This window comes from Sander lucioperca, chromosome 11, assembly GCF_008315115.2.
Source record: "Sander lucioperca isolate FBNREF2018 chromosome 11, SLUC_FBN_1.2, whole genome shotgun sequence".
Taxonomy (NCBI): domain Eukaryota; kingdom Metazoa; phylum Chordata; class Actinopteri; order Perciformes; family Percidae; genus Sander; species Sander lucioperca.
In genome coordinates this window covers 5,253,801-5,274,115 of record NC_050183.1, presented here as the reverse complement: position 1 = coordinate 5,274,115, position 20,315 = coordinate 5,253,801, and the positions used below count along the sequence as shown (strand labels likewise).

Genomic DNA, 20,315 nt, shown 5'->3' with positions numbered 1-20,315 from the left:
TTTTATAAATCACTGTAATAAAGACCAATTTGACACAATGTTCTAACATTCTGCAATTTTAGTTGCTTACGTTTCAATTTGGAATTAATCTGCGACAAGAAATTACCAACTTCTTCTCTGGGGACTACCGACGTTAAACTTCACAACCGCACTCCTGCTCTCCCTCTGACAGATCAGATAGAGACTCAGCCAAAGGCAGGAGTCTGGCACAACCACCTCCAATTGGCCAAAATTACGTTTCTGTTAACCCTTTCCTTGACGGGGTTACAGGTGCATAGCATTGGCAACAGACACACAGGATATTAAACCTGTTTCAAGCCCTTTTAACCTGTAATTGTTTGTCCTCTGTCTGAGATGAAATTTAGAAAAGAATTTTAAAAAGGATCTAAAATCACCAATGGGTCTAACAAACGAGTGCATTTAACCTGTCATCAACCTTACATCTGTGTTCTTGCCAGCAGCTTCTTCTTCACTGCCTTTGTTGTTGCATAACTGCCACCAACTGTAGATAAGTGCAATATCTTGAAACCATTTGCAGGATGTGTATCACACTGCCTGCATAGGCACGTGCATGTGGTCCTCGTGCACAATACAAACAAAATGTGGACCCGCCCGTGAAAGCATTACTAGTGGTGAAAAACTCCACCGGGTACCTTTAACACTGAGTTCTGAAAGTAAAGTCTTTCTAATAAATGCACAAAAAGTCAGTTTTAGATAGTGGCAGATTTAATACAATCATGCAAATCTGGAGGTATTTCAACACGCATTCAAGAAAAAAGAAGACAATTTGAGTGCAGTATGTTCTAATTGTTATTAGAAGTTTACTGGGTATATATAAAGTAGGATATTATCAAAATATATGAGGATTTCCACCTTTAATCTATACAGTTTAGATAGTTAGAAAATAGAACATGAACCAACAGTATGCTAAAGACATGCTTTCCCTTTCTGGTCAAATTATTTCTCTCAGTGAATTGACTTTAACTACAATTAAGAAAAAAACTGTTCGGTTATTATTAAATATATTTATTTTTTGTTGCTAACATACAGCAGATCATGTGCCCGAACAGATACTGTACATGTACAATCTTATAGAAACTCAAACTTCATTTAATCCACAAAAGTTAGTCAAAAAAAGGCATATTCACAGTTAGAAGCACGTTAGTGTCAAAATGTAGCACCCGACCGGTAGCCTTCCCAACGACCGAGATTCTATCGCCACCTTGTAGAGTGTCTTTGCACATATTAAATCCATGTATCTTTGTTTAACAGGCAGTTTTTGTTTTACAGTTTGTTCACTGCGGTTTCTCAAGCACCACTGGGCTGGCTGAGGAGGAGGGGAAAATACTGTCGTGTCTGGGCCTTCAATCTCCTCTGTCCACTAAGAGTGACAATTCTGATTATTTTCATTATCAATTAATCTTTTTTTCTTGATTAGTTGACAAGTCAACAAAATGTCAAGAAGAAGACAAGTGGTCATTGAGTTACCAAAAACTTTCTACAATTCGACTATTTTGTGTGACAAAAAAAACAAAAATAACTACATTTTTACAAATGACACAAAACGACCGAATCTTTACACTTGAGAAGCTGCAGAAGTTTGGTATTGTTGCCTGATAACCTTTCATTGATTATCAAAATATCTTTAGATTTCTTTTCAGATGATAGACCAATCGATGAATTGATCTCTCTGTCCTGCACTACTGTCCACAGAAACTGTGGTGTAGTTTAGGGGATGAGGCCCAGGCGCCATGAGGCGGCACCTGGCTGAGGAATGATTGGCTCAACAAGAACCAAACTGCGGCACGATGAAGAAGAGCAGCTCACTGCTGAGGCTGCAGGTACTGGTTTGTGAACTCCTCCAACTGTTTCTCCAGGTCTGTCGCTTTATGTCTGCAGAGGAAACAAACATGTCAAATTTGGACCAACTTCATTTCTAACGGTTCATTTCACATTTCCAAAGATGTTCTGTAACATCTAAAGTTACATCTTAATTCTGTAAATAGTGCAGTCATATGTACATCATGACTGAATAGCTGACTTTTTTGCCAAACGTAGTATATCCAAACAGTATTATCAATTCCCCAACCTTTCATTAGTAACAGTTCAGACTTTTCCCAACCTGCCTAAAATCCCTGTTTAAATAACTAATTTGCCAATTTCCACACATATTGTGTAATATATGTTTGTTATATTGTGACACAACTATGTAGACCTTTGTACATATCACAAGCACAGGAGCAGTGGCAATAAAAACTCAAATGCATTTCCTTGTGTTATCGCTCTCTTTGATTGCCTCCAGGTCTTGACTTTTTTTTGTTGCTGTTCCTGTACTATCACTCATATCATCTAGATATTAATTTCCCCAAAACTAGACCTTCCCAAATTCCAATTCCCCATCCCCTCTCTTCCCCACTTCTCCACCCTTCATATTGCTCCCCCAATGAGAGAAGGAGCCAGACTGACCGCAGGCTCTTGGAGTGTTTCTGAACGGTCTCCAGCTGATCTATCTTGGCTGTCAGTTGGCGGATTTCAGCCTCAAGCTCTTTTTGCGTCTGGTCCACCTGCTGACAGAGCCGGGCAAAGGTTGCCGCCATCTCCCTGGCAACACAGAGGGCACAGCATTGCAGTGCTTATTTATTTAGCCTTGCTACAGAGGGGAAGGCTGCGTGGGACTAGGATCTATCTATTTGCACGTGTGTGTGTGTGTGTGTGTGTAAATGAAGAAATGAGCACTTGATGTCAACAAAAATGTGCTGCATGTAGAAGGATTAATCAAATTGAGTATTTGTGATCAACATTTCATGTACCGCTCGGTCTAGTTTGTCCTCCTATGAAATTACAGAAAATATACTGTATCAGGACTTACTGTTGGACCTGGTGACTACAGTTTGCACTAGTAAAGCTGACGATGAGCTGCAGCTTCTCACTTGCGTAGTCCACAAACTGGCGCTTCAGAGTGCGCTCCTTTGCCTTCGTGGTCCAGGTGAGTCTCTCGTACAGGTACAACAAGCCGTACAGTGAGGCTGACAGGCCGATCAGCCTCCAGCCAACTGTTCTCCACACCTAAGAGAGAAAATAAATAAACAAACAGAAGCTGGGTTAGCTCCCTCACAGTCAGCCTGGCCTTATCAGGGATGGTTTTCAGCGCCATGTGCTGCATTCGTAGTAGCCATAAAAATAAAAAAAGGACTGGTCAGGTTTTTTGCATTCAAATCTTTATACAATTTTGGAATCAACATACCACTCCCCCAACGATGATAACGCTCATTGAAGTACGGGAGGTGAGGGATGCCACGTTGGTTGCCATGGCTACCATCAAGTCCTCTTGGCTCATGAGGGCTGTCTCGTTGTTGGGCGGGGCTATCGTGGAGGGGGGTCCTGAGGAGGGCGTAAGGGCCAGCGCTGGTCGAGAGGCCTAATGACAGCAGAGTTTTTCAAAATCAGACTTCTTCCAAATGTTACGTGTCTGCGTGAATTCGGTAGCATCACACAAAAAGTAAGAATAAATACTGACAGTAGCTATCACAATATAAATCAATGAATGTTGATCCTACTAGATAACTAGCTCTCTCCCACAGTGGCAGCCTGTACCTGGAAGTTCTGGTCCACCAGTCTGAGCGCTTTCTGTGCATTGACAGATCCCAGGAAGCGGTGGACTAACGCTGTCCAGCCCAATGAAAAGTTAAACTCAATGTTCTCCTGGAAGTCACTGCAAAGTGTGGTGCAGTTTAGGTCATAACTCAGGTCAAACTTCCTGCTGGGCACCAGCATGTGGACTTGGCTCTGGGCCGTAGAGGGAAGCAGAGGGAGCATGCTCTCTGGAGAGTGAGAAAACATGACGTATGAGAATCACAATAGAAACAGACACAAATACTGTAAACAGCACAAACACAAACATGCACTGACGCAAGGGAAAATATGTTAACACTCTAAGGGAGTATTCTTCCAAATCAGTACTTTTACGTTTAAGTTCATTTTACAGTTAATACATGTTTTGTGAATAATGGGGCAGAAAATAACAACAAAAGATGACAGAAACAGCATCGCAACATTATCATTATGGTCTATAAAGCAAAAAAGCCACATTTGATTTGAATATACTGCTTTTCTTCATCTCTCCTTAGGGGAGGAAAAAAAAAAAAAAAAAAATCACACCACAATTTCATAACAGCACCTGAGTCCTTTTCATCAGAGGGCACATTAACACCTTTTCAACATCACTGTCACTGAGCACAGCTTGCATGCATGCCTGACACAGTGACGCATTTGTAGCATAATGGGGCATGGGATGATGGCATTCAGCAAGGAGGGTAAATATAGCAGGACGCTGGGTGTTGCAGACCATAGCTCAAGTACCCAAAAGGTTTTGACTAAGTTTAGCAACACTCTCATTTTCTAGGAAATAATGATTTCTTCTATGGTCTTTTAAACAAGAAAAGGTTTTGAGAAAATTAGGATTTTAGACAACCAACCATACATTTACAATCTTCACTATTCTTCCATCTGACAGTTCTTTATTAGTATTTCTGCTTTATTAAGATGGCATACTCAATAATACAAAATATCATAAATGAACAAGAGAAAGCTTTAAAGCTTTAGTGCCTAACTTTTTGATATTAATTATGTCCGTTACATTCAAGCCATTGCCAAATGAGTTGCTACAAAGCTAATTAAGACTATCAGCTCCACAACTCTCTGTATTTCTCAGCGTGGCTATGTTCAGAAGATTGTGTCATTCGGTGACTTTTGCGTGCAGAAACTTGAGTGAAGATAATTACCTCCTCTGAAGAGTCCATCATGTTTTTTTAATCCTCCGTGTCCTCCTTGGCCACAAGCAACTGTGTGGAGGAGGGGTGGGGGCGCGTGCGTGATCACGGAAGGCTTGTATCATGTGGACGCGCCGACCGTCATTACTTAGAACTCCTCATGGGGGCAACAGAAACTACGCACTATAGCTTTAATCTCTCACTTATGGTGTCTACTAAATTCACGTTGATCATTAAGAGCTCAATGGTGTTTTAAGACTGACACACCAACCCGACGGCCGACCTTCGGCTAGAAATAGGCCATGCAGTTGCTGAATCTGTCTTCATTTCAGATCGACAAAGGTCAGTTTTAAAGAGATTCGTCAGATTTTGAGAGGCGTTAGTCAGGCTCATCCCGCTCGTCATTTCCAGGTTAGCGCTCCACCAATCAGACTGGCCATTGAGTCCGACTGCCCGCCTTCCGATTCAACATGTCAAATTGGCACAAATGAAGGCCGACAACTCCTCCGACTGACGACGGCACAGAACACACCGAACAGACTCGAGTCACTGACCTCGCCAGACTGTCCGACGGCCGATAATCGGGTTGGTGTGTCAGGGGCTTTAAGCCCCCACCGTCGACTTCAAGGCACCTAACCCTAACCTAATCCTAGTGCCTTCCATGCAGCGCTGCCTGGAAGATGACGTTGGGGGCTTAAAACACCAAACACCTCATTAAGAGGTAAATGATGAGGTGCAGATTATTATTTGTTGATTTCTTTAAGCCAACCTCTTGGTTCAGCAGAACTATTCACTCCTGATAGCTTAACCTAACCTCATTATTTTGTACACAGTTAAGTTTGCCGTTTAATTACCCACCCATCATGTAACTCTGAGAGGACTGGACAGAAGCGTTGATGGCGTTGGAGCAGCGGAAGGCCAGATTCTTGCCCATCCCCTCCTCCACGTGAGCCAGCAGCTCCTGCAAAAAGCAACAGGAGTCACAGGTCACAGCAGTCAATACAAGAAAGAAAAAACAGAGTACATGTCACCAGTGCACCACAGATTATTGGCCAGGAAATTGTGAAGAAATAATCTGCGCCTCTACTTACAGACTTGTAGATCTTGAGGACGTGTGGCGACGGGTGGAAGTCAGCGTTGAACTCATCAACGATTACGTTGAGACGACAGATCTCCTCTCCCATGGCGCTGGACACCTGGATGAAACATTAGCATTCAGCTACAGCACATCAGCACAGGAGCAGGCAGGACTTGTGTTTCCCACCAGCCGCACGTCAGAGCTCAAGCTGGTGCATTGAATAGCATATTTTGGTCTTTTCCTAATGAACATCTACCTGTAAGACCACTTCTGTTCTTGGTTTCTGTCCAGGCATCAAAGTGTTTTTTTTTATTTTTTCTACTCTGTGTTACAGTTGATTAAAAACTGCATGCAGCTGTAGTATTAGAGGTAGGCATCAAGCTGAAACTCTTATTTAGAGTAGAGCTGAAACAACTAATCAGTTAATCGATTCATTAACAAAAATGTAATCAGCAACAATTCAACTGATTCAAGTCAATCATGCAAAATGCCCATAATGTGCTGGTTCAACCTTCTCAGATGGAAAGATTTGCTGTTTTTATGGCCTTCTCTGACAATGAATTGACTATCTTTAGCTTTGGGGCTATTTGAAGACATAACCTCGGCCTCTAAAAAAAATTATGATGGGCATTTTTCACTATTTTCGGCCATTATAACCAAACAGTTCATTAAGAAAATAATCAATGTATTGACATGAATCAATGATGGAAACAATAGTTATTTATCAGTTTGATTCAGAGCTGCTGGTGTAAGCAGGTAGGTCCCGGGCAGTAAGGTGGGAATAAGAACATTTAAACAGGACATTTAATAGTTCTTCCACCAGTCGTCGTCTACATTACCTTAGACTCCACGTCCTCACTGATGGCCTTGATCTTTTTCTTGATATCATCAATCAGCAGGTTGAGCTGATTCTTTACAAACTCCAGCCGGTCTATCTGATACTCTCTGTCCTCCAGTGCCGCAACTCTGAAGCCCCACCCCGCAGACAGGAAATTAAGTCAAATGCAAACTAGCAGCTGAACGATTTCACTGTCAAAAAGAATCAGGTGAAGATACACAACGAGCAACACAGTAGAAAATAGCATTTTTGAGAAATCCACTGATAGTTATAGAATGTACTACTTAATGTATCCCTCTATTACTAAACAAAAGTCATTAAAACTGTGTTACACCAACATATCTATTTAGTTTCATAGGTTACCTCTATAAGCACTAACCATAGGAGACAACATCAGACTTACATACAAATAAATCTCAACCAATCCACTCCCACTAAAAGAGTATGTATGGAGCAAAATACCCACCTCTTCTCCGCCGCCTCGATGTTGATGGCGTCCATGATGCTCTGGACTTTTTCTGTGATCTGCTTGGCCCTGATAGTGTGCTGCTCAAACTTTGTTTTCACTGCTGACTGCGAGATACACTCCTGCGAGGCCATAACACACAAGTTACTGTGACGGCTATAGGGGCTGCTGCTGGATAGGGTGCATGAACATGCACACGCTACCAGGGACGAACAGAGGACAAGATAGACACCTGCTACTTTAACTTAAGAGAAGAAACAAAATGGAAACACAGGTGTGAAAATGACAGCAGCAGTGTGTGTATCTTGCGTCCTACAGCCCACATATTGTGAAGTCACAGTAATGTGTTGGTGAAGCCACAGGAAAATTATAAAAAAAAAAAAACATATCAGGTGTACACAATTAAGAATGCAAGTGAAAGAAAATAAAAAAAAACTGTAACATGTAAGAGTAGGAATATTGTGTAATTTTGGGATAAATTATCAGTTATCATAAATCACTATTCCACTCCTTAATCCATTGTAGCTCATGCAAAACAGATTATGTCTAAAGCACCATTGCTATTTTTTATATTTGACATCTAGTTATGATCCATAAGATTTTCATGAAATCAAAACCCAGTTTTTAATTTCAGAAATTACCTTCACATAAGAGTGGGATGCACTTATCTCATTAATAAGAGGCTCACTGTTTACGGTTCAATCTCCTAAAGGTGTATCAGAGCTGTACTAAGTTACTGCTAATGCAAACATTTCATGCTGCTGCTGCTGCTTCACATTTAAAACCTTCAACTGGCCACACAGGTGGGGCTTTTATTGTGAAGCAGCAAAAGGAAACATTATGTATTTGTCACAGGCAGGCTGCACACCTCCAACTCTTCAGCAAGGTAACCAACTTTACTGTGTCCTGCTGATGTGTGGGAAAGGACGTGTTTGGCTGTACTGTAAACAGATAGAGCAGCTGCTTTCTGTTGCATTTCTGACAAAGTAGCTGCTCAACGTGTAGTATTCAACCGCACTTGCTGTTACCACGGTAACCACGGGTGTCCCCCAAATCAACCATGACTAAAATCTTAAGGATTATAACTTTCAGTCTTGTGATAATTTCCTCCCAATATGGACACAATTAAATCCCTGCTAGTTAGAGTCAAAACACAGAAAACTCAACAAGACAGAACAAAATCAAAGTGGACTGAAAACAAAATGAATGTCCTCGCCTAAGTGAATCTAGACTTCAGCAATGAAGACGCAGGTTGATGGGAAAGGCACAGTGATTGGTCTAGAAGGCGGTCGGTGGCAGCGACACCTAACCACTGAGCCAGGTTCAAGTAGTTGACCGCTCAGGTTAAATATTACTGTTCAGTAAGTAGGGACTGGTTGCTTTTCGTTTTATTCAATTTCTTTTACTATGCAATAATCACACACACACACACACACACACACACACACACACACACACACACACACACACACACATTTGTGTAACTGAAACAAAGTAAGCTCTGATAACAAAGAATGAAAAAATAGCCTCACTTCTCATAATAGTGATTTCCCTTCTCTCTCCGGTTGCAACTCATTTTCGCCAGCAGCAGCCAGGCAATATCAATACTTAGCTCTTTATGATACACCAACCGCGGTGTTTATCAACTTTATCAGTCTCCGTGTAACCTGCTGTTTTTGGCTTGATTTGACACTGGTTTCACCTCAGAGGCATACCTGTTGAGACAACTTCCTGGTAGCAAATATATCGACAGCTAATCACAAATGTGCCAACATTATTAAAACTGCTCCATTTTATTCAAAATTTGCCTGTCGGGTTCAGACAGGAAATAGATTTTGCTTTGAGAAGTGAAAATAAAATTATTGGAAGACATGAAGAGAACACACACACACACACACGTAACAACAAACACACCTCAAACCTCCTCTCAAAGCATTGGAACTCCTTCAGTCTCTCCTGGAAGCCTTCAGCCAGGGCTCCACCTGTTGGATGAAATGATCACATTGTATGTGAAATAAAAAAATCTACGTGCTATTATTGCACAAATACACAACTTGCATCAGCACAGATACCTTATCCTACACCAGGTGTGAAATATGTAACTGTTTATTGACTTACTTTATTGTTATTAAGCCTACTTTTTTGTTTTGGATTATTTTCATTACTGTAATCAATATGTATATGAACGCCTGTATCCAAATTTTATATAAAGATTCAAGATTCTAAACGTTTTGCCATTTCAACATAGCTGTTTGGAATTTGGTTTGGTAAACAGCATACTGGTTGGAATGATATCAAACAAAGATTTGAACACGGTTTCTCCATCTTCCAGGAATACAGCATCCGCTAGAATGTGAAGACTCACCTGTTTCAGGCATGCCCTGTGCACGTTGCATGCGGGAGTTGAGCACCTCTTTGGCGGAGACAAAGAAAATGCGGTTGGGTGCCTGATCACGGTCCACAACCTTCAGCTCCTCCACCAGGAAATTCACACAACGGTCGGTGTGCTGCTTCCTCACCTGGAGGAAGAGGTGTCACATTCTGAGGGTGCTCTATGGATAATAATATGGATATGTGGCTAAAAATAAATTCATAAAAAACTATTTTCATTGGAAATATTGTAATTTAGTCTGTTTAACCAAATTACAAAAAAACATGCTTGATGGTGTTTTAAGCCCCCACCGTCGACTTCAAGGCAGCGCTGCGACCGTCGACTTCAAGGCACCTAACCCTAGTGCCTTCCATGCAGCGCTGCCTGGAAGACGACGTTGGGGGCTTAAAACACCAAACACCAAAAAACATGTTTCTTTTTATTTAACTTTAGTGGTAGCTAGTCTTGCTAATTTTGCAATAATCTGTAAAAACAAATATGACATTTACTTCTGTAACTATCAAATGTTATTGATTCTGACATGAAACAGATACAACCGACGGTTGACTCACATCCTCCATGTACTCTGGTTCGTTGGCTGAGGCGTCCCAGCGGTTGTTGAGAATGAAGATGTTGGGCTTTGACAGACGCTCGTTCACTTTGTGGAAAAAGTGCTTTTCCTAGATGGTGGAAGGGGGGGGGGGGGAAGAGAGATTGGTAAGAGTTGCTCAAATCAGTGAAAGAAATCTACATTTAATACCCTGCTTTTCTCTTTTTTTCTCAATCAAAAACTTTACATTTTCCAGAAAGTTGCAAAAGAAAAAGCACCATTCTAGATCAAAATGTGTTAGTTTCAACACAGTGAAACTGACTTTTGTCATTTACTTTGACATTGAAATTCATAACCTGCATTAGATGCATGTGCTGTGCATCCAGGAACACAAATATTTATTTATTTTACTTTATTAATTTTAATGAAACTACTAAGGATATTACAGAAAAATTACCAGTTGAAATGGGATGCAGATTCAATAAACATTGTGGGTGTATAATAACGAAAGACCAGCAGGCTTATCCAGCATCAACTTTGGACCTTTGAACCCAAAGGTAAAAGCAGATGTCTAACTTTAAACTGAATAAATAAAACTGAATTTTAAAATGTATATATTCCAAACACTACTTATGGAAGTGACAACCCAACAGTTCATGGAAAGGGACAAACTGATATCGAGGTATATGTAGAATGGCAGAAAACCAAGAATTATGTATAAACTTTACAACTTAAAAAGGAACATGGAAGAAAGGGGCTCCAATGCTTACTATAGTATTACTTTGCAGTTAAGGCAGGGCAAAACCCATGTATTACTTGGTGTGCACCAATACAGCAAAGTTGGATAAACATTTTCATGTTTGCACACCCAGCCAGAATTCAGGCTCTCAGTGACACATGACGCCACTACTTGCTCTTACCATTATTTACATAATGCCTGGGATTTATTTCCATAGAGCCCAGAGGGGAATTTGCGTTGCTTTCCCTTTAAGAGCTGCTGCCGGGTTAAGGAGCTCTGTGATTGCCTGTGTGTCCAGCTTCACATTACATGAATGCCTGAGCAGACAGAAACAAAAATGGGGCCTGTGTGGCTGGATACAAACACAGGCATCCACATTCTCCACTCTTTAATCAGTTCAGCATAGAAAACATCCACACTGACCCTTTGAGTTCACATAAGTGACTGACATAACTGAAAACTTACTTAGCTGCCTACTGTGGTTCATTATTATAAGTTATGACAATTTAAGTGGTCAAATTACTGTACTATCATCACCTTGAGTAGACACAAAAAGGAACATTCAGTGATAATAAGCTATGCAAACAGAAATTGTAATATCTACTCATAGGATTAACTATTTTCAAACTATCCATACACGTATGTAACAGACATAATGTGTAATAACAAAAACAAAATTGTAAGACAGTGACAGAGTTTGCAGCTAATGTACAAAATCAAATTCAATTCAATTGTTGAATGAGTGATGCAAAGTTGCTTTGGTTTGATTGTAAAAGCCATCTAGCCTCTTCCTAGCTCAAGTTATTCTATCACTGTAAACTATGTATGAACGTGAAGGTGTCATCTCAGCAAAAGTTAATCCTTGATGCAGAATGACAACAATGGCCACCCTCAATACCAACATGTACTGTACATTTCACAGGATATTGGCCAGTCATGAGCTTCATGAGGCTCAGAGGCATTACCGTGTTCATAAGTGTGGATTCAGAGTTGGCCACCAGCACAAAGACATCAGCATCCAGGCAAAACTTGTCAATCCAGCTGTCCAGTTGTGATGTGACATCTGTCCCCGGGCTAAGGGAGTGGAAAAGAGGTCAAGAGGTCAAAAGCAGGACATCTACAAAATATGTAAAGTAACATTTCATTTGAGCTTGATTTTTTTCTGCACATTACTGACTTTATCTGTGTAAATAATGCTTTTAAATGTCCTAGAAGCTGACAAATTGATTTTTGACAGATCTGATTAACGGATCCTGTTACCTGTCTACAAGCACCAGGTCGTCTCGAAGCAGAGCACATCTGGTCTTCGGCCAAAACACACGGACAAGACAGCCGGCGTCCAGACTCTCATCCATGTGGAGTGCGTGAGCCAGCTGGTTTACAGTCTGCAGAGGAGATGTAAACAGACTGAAGTTATGCTTGTTAATGTAATAACTTCTCTTTAAAGTAAAAGCATTATGCAGCAATCATTGTGTTATCATTCTGTTAACTTCATGAATTGAAGAAAACATTACCCACCATTATTATGATAACGTGTTTCCTGTAATTGTAATAACTATATGACTCTACTATCTCAGGCCATGTGTGATTGTTGAGCACCAGAGAAAATCTGAGCACAAGGCTGTTTCTTTGATCACACAATCAAATATTCCACAATGGCAGTAATACATCTCATCAACCACATCCCTGCCATTCTGACTGCATGTGTGCAAACACTAGTAAATCAACAGAAGAACTGTGAGGAGGTGCAACATCACTGCTGGTCTGATTAGTGAACATGGCCAGTTTCTGGTTTGTGTTAAACTGTGTCTATCCAATTACTCTAGCAGAAGTACAAAATAGTTCTCAATTGTTGAGAACAACAAAAATTTGTAAATATTTGACCAGTGCTTATAAAAGACTAACAGAAACCTAACCAAACCTTTACAAAACAGTTATTAAAATAACATTTACCTTGATGCTCTTTTCCTCATCAGAGCCCTCCGTCTTGAGGTAGGCCTTGTCATCATCAGTTCCCTCTACACTAAGGAAGCAGTTAGTGGTGTGGCCGATCCCGCTGGGCAGCACACGGTCCCTCAGCATAGCATTGACAACTGTGCTTTTACCATTACTGGTCCTAAAAACAAACAATCGCAGTCACTGACTGTATGTGGAACCAAATCATTTGCTCATATCTCAAATTGATCTCACAATGAACACATGTGAAGTCCTAGGGGGTCACATCCTTATTTATTTGAACTGTGAATGCAACACACATATGTGGCTACTAATGGGTCAGACCGAGTAGATAATCTGGTTACACTTGCAACGCAAAGTATTTTCAATGCAAGCAACTCATTGCTGAATCAAACAGAGGTCATCTCTTTTTTTCTCTAACACACCCTTCCTATTGTGTTTTGGATTTATAAGTGTTCCTTTGCATCAGTGCCGAGCACAACATGGTTCAATTAACAGGTTCAATTCAGCTTAAACTCAATTACGCAGCATAGGTTTTACCAATAGAAAATGAATGAGGTGACTGAACAGTGTCATAACTGTTAGTTTTAAAAAAACATAAAAGTGAAAGCAAAAGTGCTATCTAAACAGTATGAGGAAGAACTAGTTTAACGTGCACATCACAACAATTACGTCTGTAAAGGTTGCTTTCATGTAAAAGAGCGTTTGAGAATCAGAAAAGTGTTCAAGACAATATTCTCTTCAAATAAAATTCAGGTGTGTATATAGATGTTTTACCTGCCAAAAAAGGCCACTTTCATGTGTCTGCGTGCCAGCACCTCCTTAATGACAGCAAGTTTGTCAGCATAGGCCTGGATCTCCAACTTTTGATCCTGACTCGCAATGTTCTGCAAAGCTTTATTGCCACAGGTTTCTGTTCAACACACACACACACACACACACACACACACACACACACACACACACAAGAACACCTACTTCATGAGACATTCAGACGGAGAGAGCTGTTGATGTCATCACTTCTCTTTAACATAACATTATTTTGTATACAGATAAGCAAACCCTCTCACCTTCTACAAAAGCTGACGTCTCTTTCACGTAGTTCAGTAGTTGTTCAAACACATCGCTTATCTTCTTCTTTGCTACAACAAAGCGCTTCAGAGGGGAGAACTCCCCCCGACTTGAATCTGACCGTATGAACGGAGGAGCTGCAGCCATTGTGTTAAATCTAAACACAGAGAGGGGTCAAAAAGGGCAAACAGTTATATCAGTGCACACACATGGACAATGTTCACTATCGTGATGGTGATTTTATCATACTGTTTAGATCAAGCATGACGGTTTATGTTTGTGATGATACGATTGCAGTTGTACAACTTCTTAGGTAACGTTAACGTTAACTGTTACATTGCAGTAAAGCTGGAAGGTTAACGTTACATACTGTATGTTAGCCAAGTGGGTTAAGTTATATAATAATACGTTATCCCACGGTTAGTGAAGACCGCATAGAAGTTAGCAATGACATCGTGCAACTTTGATACACAAGACACATGAGAAAAACCTTATATATGTTTGGCTTTTATTTGGAAATCGTATGTTAAACGAGCGGCCACGTTACAAAACAAGCTAACTGATTGAAGCTAGCTAACGTTACAAGCGGCAACGCGGTAGTAAACTAGCATTAACTAGATAGTGGTATTATTGCCTTACCACAGTCCTAACACAGCCAGTGTCCTCTTCTCATAACACAAACAATATTGATCCGCAGCGACAGACAATCCTTTGCCTCGCTGGAAGATACTTGCTGTCAGCCTGGCTGTCTTCTCCTGTATCCCTGTAATGGCACAAATGTCAAGCTGCTGGTCGCAGACAGAGAAAGGCTTCCGGAACAAACTTCGTAATAAAAACCCAGTTGATCAAAGATGCTGCGTTTGACATAGTATTTGAATGTGGTTGGTTGGATAAGATTTTAGTTTAGTTCTTGCTGACTTGCATATGTTTTAAATAGCTGTGGGTGTTAAAGTCAACCAATTCACCTTGTGGTTTTGATTTTACAAGGTATCTATTTATTTGTATTATTATTATTATTATTATTATTATTATTATTATTATTATTATTATTGTTAAGGTTGGTATTTTTTAGCAAATGTTTAGTTTGACTGTTTGCATCATTACAGTCAAGTGTAGTCAGAAGAAGCAAAATACGTCAGGTTTAAATGTATTTTGGTCTATAAAAACGTGTTGGCTGAAGCTACAGCTTAAATTTAATATTCGCAATCTAACGTTAGCTATATGTGATGTCAATAGTAACACCACACTTGTTATGTCTATATTATACTAATGCCAACTGAACTAATCATACATTAGTAGTTTATATAAACTACTAATGTATGATTAGTTCAGTTGAAGCTACATTCATTTTTTTTTTTATATCATAAATATTTTTTTAAAACTCATGTTAACGTGTGCTACACATGATGGTTGATAAATTCACCACTGTGATTTTGACCGTTCCATTTCTTTTCTTTTTTATTTTGAAACTAAAAGTATATAGTTTCCTGCTTTCTTCATATTTACTGTCCTCAGCTCGATGCAACTTCCAACTGATCGGGGGGGGGGGTCGACGACGACATGTGACCAAAAGGTTGTCGGTCAACCAATCAACGGGCCAAGAATCCATCCAACCCCTGTGATCTCCTTTACTGCAGCTGCACACCAAGGCTGCAATGGATTATACACAGGACAGGTTGACTGAATGTAAAGCTTAAAAAAATAGTGTCAGAAATGATGGTAAGTTATGTAATAATACATATAAGAACTATGCATAACTAGAAAAAATAATAAAGGTAAGAAAAAAGTGTGATCTATTTACTTTTCACTTGGAAAAGGTTAAGAACTCTCCGTTTAAACCCTCTCAGGGTTTACATTTCCTTCAGCTTCATATCTGATTTTTCAGGCCATATCAACAATATATCACCAAACTGGTACACTGGTCCTACTGTTCTCCATCCATTATCAATACCCATTTATCAGATTTATTGCTGTTGTGCAATAAATCTTTTACCAAGCTCTCTGTAGAGCTGTACAAACCCCATGAAAAAAAATTACATTTATTCATATAATGTCACCTCTCCATGCACAGAGAATAGACAGCATTTCAATGAAATCAGCAATATCTGTGTTGCCTTTGCCAGCCCACAATAACTATTATTCATAAGAGCAGTGAGGCTGCTTGTGAATGGGACAATGGCAGGGCGGAAACGCCTCTCTGTGTATGTGTGTATGTGACCTTAGCAACTGTGGCAAACTGTCACCAGTCACCTAACCTAACCCACCAGCAGCGGACACTGAAATACCTCCAACAGGACCTCCAGCGTCTGGTTTGGCTTTGGGATATTTGACAATCATCTCAGAAACTTGGAATCAATCTCTTTCTGTTTTTCATTTCTTGCTGGATTTCTTTTTGGTTATGTGCGGATTTATGATGGAGAATTAAAATGGTGAGGAAGAAAAAGCTGCAGGTGTTTGAGTAAGTATTAATCATGTATGCATCTGCTCTGTGTTGACTGTTTGAGCCTCTGACATGAATTCGATAAAATCACTATCATAATGCTATAACATTACGAGGGCTGTTAAAGGTATGGCACTTTTTTATAATATGTGTTATAGTATGTCTACATAATGTTTTGTTTAGTCACAGTGGATGTTTTAGAGCAATATTAAAATAATCACACAGAGTTAAACTGTGTGTTTTCATGCCAGAGTTTTGGTTTGGTAAAATAATAAGAGGCTTTTTTCAGCGTGGCTCCAGCATCATACATTAATGATGAGATGGATGTACTAATTGCTCTCCTGGGCAGATATAGATTTCATCCTATCCATATGTCATTTTGATCCAAACTAAACGTTTCTCTTTCTCCGGAATTAACCACCTTGACATTTTAATTTCATTTAATCTCAGGTGATCATAGGCAATTCATTTTAAAAATAACAATTAGAGATCATGAAAGTGATATAAATTCACATGTTTATGGGTGATAATAACCTGGGCTCAAACTATTTTTCTGTCAGCTTCCTCATTGTGTTGATGCTATTGTGGCAGCACAGGTGACACAAGTGCCTGTGTGTGTATTGTTTGTGTGTGTGTGTATGGGTGCCCTTTACATTGTACCATCCTATCTAGCATTCTCTTTCTCTGGGAATTTAGTTATGTTTGCCTTTTGACTCTTGTCTTAACACAAACTCAGTCATAGAATAAAAAAACATATATCATTTCTCAGATTCATATTAGTTTGTTTCTCCTAAATGTGTTTTCTTTTCTTTTTAGAATTTGTGGAAGCATGATGTGGGATGGATAAACAACAACAAAACTCCACTGTAAGTTGACTGAAAGGCTGTAATGAATGACCTGACATTTTTATGATGGCCGAATGTGGCTATGTAATGATGGAGTATGAATGAACCTGCTGGAAACGTATGTGTGAGTCATCTCAAGAGTCTATTTACTACTATTGTTTCCTTAAATTGTAACATGTATATCATTTTGACAAGTAATCCAGCAACTGTTGAGTTTAGAAAAAGGCCTGATAAAAGATTTTAATTTATTTAAGTTTTCAAGGGATGTCATACTGCATCAGATGTTTTGTGACCATAATATGAAATCATCTAAATGTTTAAAGAGTGTAACTTTTGATATCTCCAAAATGTTTCCATATTCTAAACATTCTTATTTTATACTCAAATGTCATTGTTTTATAATAGACACATAAAGCTCTGCATCACTTTCATGAAAACAATGTTTCAAATAGTTATAAACTGCATCTGTAATACTGTGTGTCTCTTTCTCACTCTGTGTGCAGATGGCCTCTAATGACCCTGACCTTCCTGACCCCTCTGCTGACCCCCAGCCTGGTGACCTCATTGAGATCTTCAGACCAGCCTATCAGCACTGGGCTCTCTACCTGGGAGATGGTTACATTATCAACTTAACTCCCGTTGGTCAGTACAAAATGAGACGAGTGTAACTGGCTGAGCTAAGTTTAACAAAAAAAAGTGATATCTCAAACACCATAGGTTTGATAAGAGGACAGGAAACTCAATTAATAGGAAACTATTGTCCAGCTGTCAAATTTGACTGCACTATCAAGGCACTAAAAGTCACATTTTATCTTAAGTATGACCATTTAGACACCAGCAGTCACATGTAGATGAATTTGAAGCACTTTGATACTGTGGGTTTCAAGTATAGGGTCCTCCTGCAGCCTGCCTAAAGCTATGTAAAGCCACACTCCCACCTCATAAAAACACCCCTTTAAACACGGTTATGGATCAGAAGTGGTGAAAAGTAACTAAGTACATTTACTCAAGCTCCGGCCGGGAACATTGTTTTCACCCTTCTCTCTCCCTGCGTTTACTGCCTGTATTTCTACTGTCTACATTAAATAAAGGCAACATGCTAAAAATATTCTTCAGGAAGGACTTTGACTTGTAAAGGAAGTATTTTTACATTGTCGTATTGTGACTTTTCTTATGCAGAAGATATAAATACTTATTTCACCACTTTGGTTTGGTTTAACGCCCCTTAGCACTAACATTCTACAACATGAAATATTTGTGACTAAATATGTCTAAAACTATTTTAAACTATCAAAGTTTAAAAGCATCCTTACTTATAATGTGAGAGTTTTACACTCAAAAACTTAACATCAGTCCACCAACAGTCTCTATATTATGGTATATTATGGTTTCTAAAAATTGAACTTTGTGTAGGACTTGTGGCTGGTTCGCTGGTCCAGTTTTGATGAAATTATACATTATGATAATACATTTAGTTTATGTGGCCAGCATCCAAAATGACTTTGGGATCTATTTGTTGTGCATCCCCACATCAACTGTCTTTCTATATTTTGTTTCTAACGATTTTAGGCCCAACATCCAAAAATATTCACTTATGGTAAGTTGTAAACACTGTAGAGAAAAATCTTGTTATCACACTAAAAGCCTCTCCTCTTCCTCTCCAGATGAGAACCAGGCAGCCGCCATGTCCAGTGTGAAGTCAGTCTTCAGCCGGAAGGCAGTGGTGCGCATGCAGCTGCTGAAGGAGGTGGTGGGAAGCGACTCGTACCGTGTCAACAACAAGTACGACCACAACCACACACCCCTGCCCATCTCGGAAATCATTCAGCGAGCTCAAGTCCTCATTGGCCAGGAGGTGTCTTACGACTTGCTGGGGAGCAACTGCGAGCACTTTGTTACTCTTCTGCGCTACGGGGAGGGAGTGTCCGAGCAGGTCTCTCACTGTTTATTTTGTTTCTGTCTCATGTGCCATCAGGGCAAAATACTCACTTTTCACTCAACATATCACAGTGAATGATGACATGTCACCACTACCATAATTGTACTTGTGAAGTACATATTTTAAAACAGAACAGGACAGTTACACATTTAAAAGACAACTTCTTTAAAATAAACCTTACCAAAATAAATCAAACATTTACTTTTTAATGGCCTGTGTTACTTTCTCTACTCCAGACTGTTTCTGTGTACATTTCAGTTCAGCGATTGTATGGTTGTCAGTTTAATTTAGGGATACTTTTTCTTTTACCTGAGAGGGTTCTATCCATTTTAGGTCATAGGTCTGGCATAATTAGATAAACTCACCTAAATACAATCACAGTTTTGACTGTCTGGATTTAGGCACACGTTTCAGTTGTTAAAGTTATGGCCACAGTCTGGGTGAATATTAAAAGGACACTCCACCAAAATCTATGTTTTGATTGTCACTCACCCCTATAGCCTTGAAAAGGGGCTAAAGATTTTGTACTTTCTATCTTCACAGAGCATAGGAGCTGTGTATAAGGTTGAACTACTTAAATTTCCAAGGGTTTCCATGAGTTTCCAATGGTTTTGTGTCCAGTTTTTAGGTTTAAAAATTATCAAAACATCTATATAAACCTCTCAAAAAATCTTTGCTGTTAATTTTTATATTCAGTGTGTTACAAACATATTCAGCCTAAGCACAGTCCTTGTTCATTAATATGTTTAAGATCACGATAATTCTCCACCTCCTCTTGTCCTCCTTGTCTCTTCAGGCTACACGGGCCATTGGGGCCATCAGTTTGGTGACGGCAGCAGCCAGTGCCTTCTCTGTCCTGGGACTGATCAACACACGTTCCAGAAACAGGCCTTTCTGACAGCTGTGTTCTTCACTGAAGGGTGTTGTCTCCCATCATTCATGCGGCTGTGATTAAAAATAATTTAAAAAATAATAAAGAATTAATAAAAATGCAAATGACTGTGTTACTTGTTCAGAAACTGGCCTCATATAGTTTTCACCATATAGTCTCATCTGTGTTTGTTGGTCAAATATGAATAATTCTGAAGCTTGATCAGAGAGTGAAATTGTTGATGCATTAGTGGTTGCTTCAACTAAATTATGGCAACTGGTCATGCAGACAGTTTTGGTTTTACTTTTCCAAGTTTTGAGATATCTGTCCCTGACATTTATGTTGTCACCCTAATACAAAGGGGCTAGATTCATTATAAACA

The 20,315-nt window shown here is 39.6% G+C and overlaps 2 protein-coding genes across 4 annotated transcripts; one reads left to right on the top strand and one right to left on the bottom strand.

Moving 5' to 3' along the window:
- Window positions 1–712: 712 nt before the first annotated feature.
- On the bottom strand, window positions 713–14,724 carry mfn1b (mitofusin 1b). 2 transcript variants are annotated; one of them, XM_031307302.2, is made up of 18 exons: window positions 14,478–14,724; window positions 13,838–13,995; window positions 13,545–13,680; window positions 12,765–12,927; window positions 12,072–12,196; window positions 11,777–11,885; window positions 10,095–10,202; window positions 9,517–9,670; window positions 9,066–9,133; window positions 7,152–7,273; window positions 6,687–6,813; window positions 5,861–5,965; window positions 5,628–5,730; window positions 3,595–3,821; window positions 3,245–3,418; window positions 2,870–3,066; window positions 2,467–2,601; window positions 713–1,893 (listed from the first exon to the last, which is right to left on the bottom strand). In XM_031307302.2, exons 2-18 carry the CDS (start codon window positions 13,983–13,985, stop codon window positions 1,824–1,826), a joined length of 2,271 nt encoding a protein of 756 aa, XP_031163162.1. In that variant the 5' UTR covers window positions 13,986–13,995; window positions 14,478–14,724; the 3' UTR covers window positions 713–1,823. The 2 variants fall into 2 exon arrangements, with proteins under 2 accessions (XP_031163162.1, XP_031163163.1); XM_031307303.2 differs by having other exon boundaries at window positions 14,489–14,688.
- Window positions 14,725–15,996: 1,272 nt separating this feature from the next.
- Window positions 15,997–20,058, top strand: plaat1 (phospholipase A and acyltransferase 1). Of its 2 annotated transcripts, XM_031306994.2 has the most exons (5): window positions 16,002–16,296; window positions 17,095–17,144; window positions 17,627–17,765; window positions 18,788–19,056; window positions 19,859–20,058. In XM_031306994.2, the coding sequence occupies exons 2-5, from the start codon at window positions 17,118–17,120 to the stop codon at window positions 19,958–19,960; spliced, it is 537 nt and encodes a 178-aa protein (XP_031162854.1). In that variant the 5' UTR covers window positions 16,002–16,296; window positions 17,095–17,117; the 3' UTR covers window positions 19,961–20,058. The 2 variants fall into 2 exon arrangements, with proteins under 2 accessions (XP_035863570.1, XP_031162854.1); XM_036007677.1 differs by lacking the exon at window positions 17,095–17,144 and having other exon boundaries at window positions 15,997–16,296.
- The last annotated feature ends 257 nt before the right edge of the window (window positions 20,059–20,315 follow it).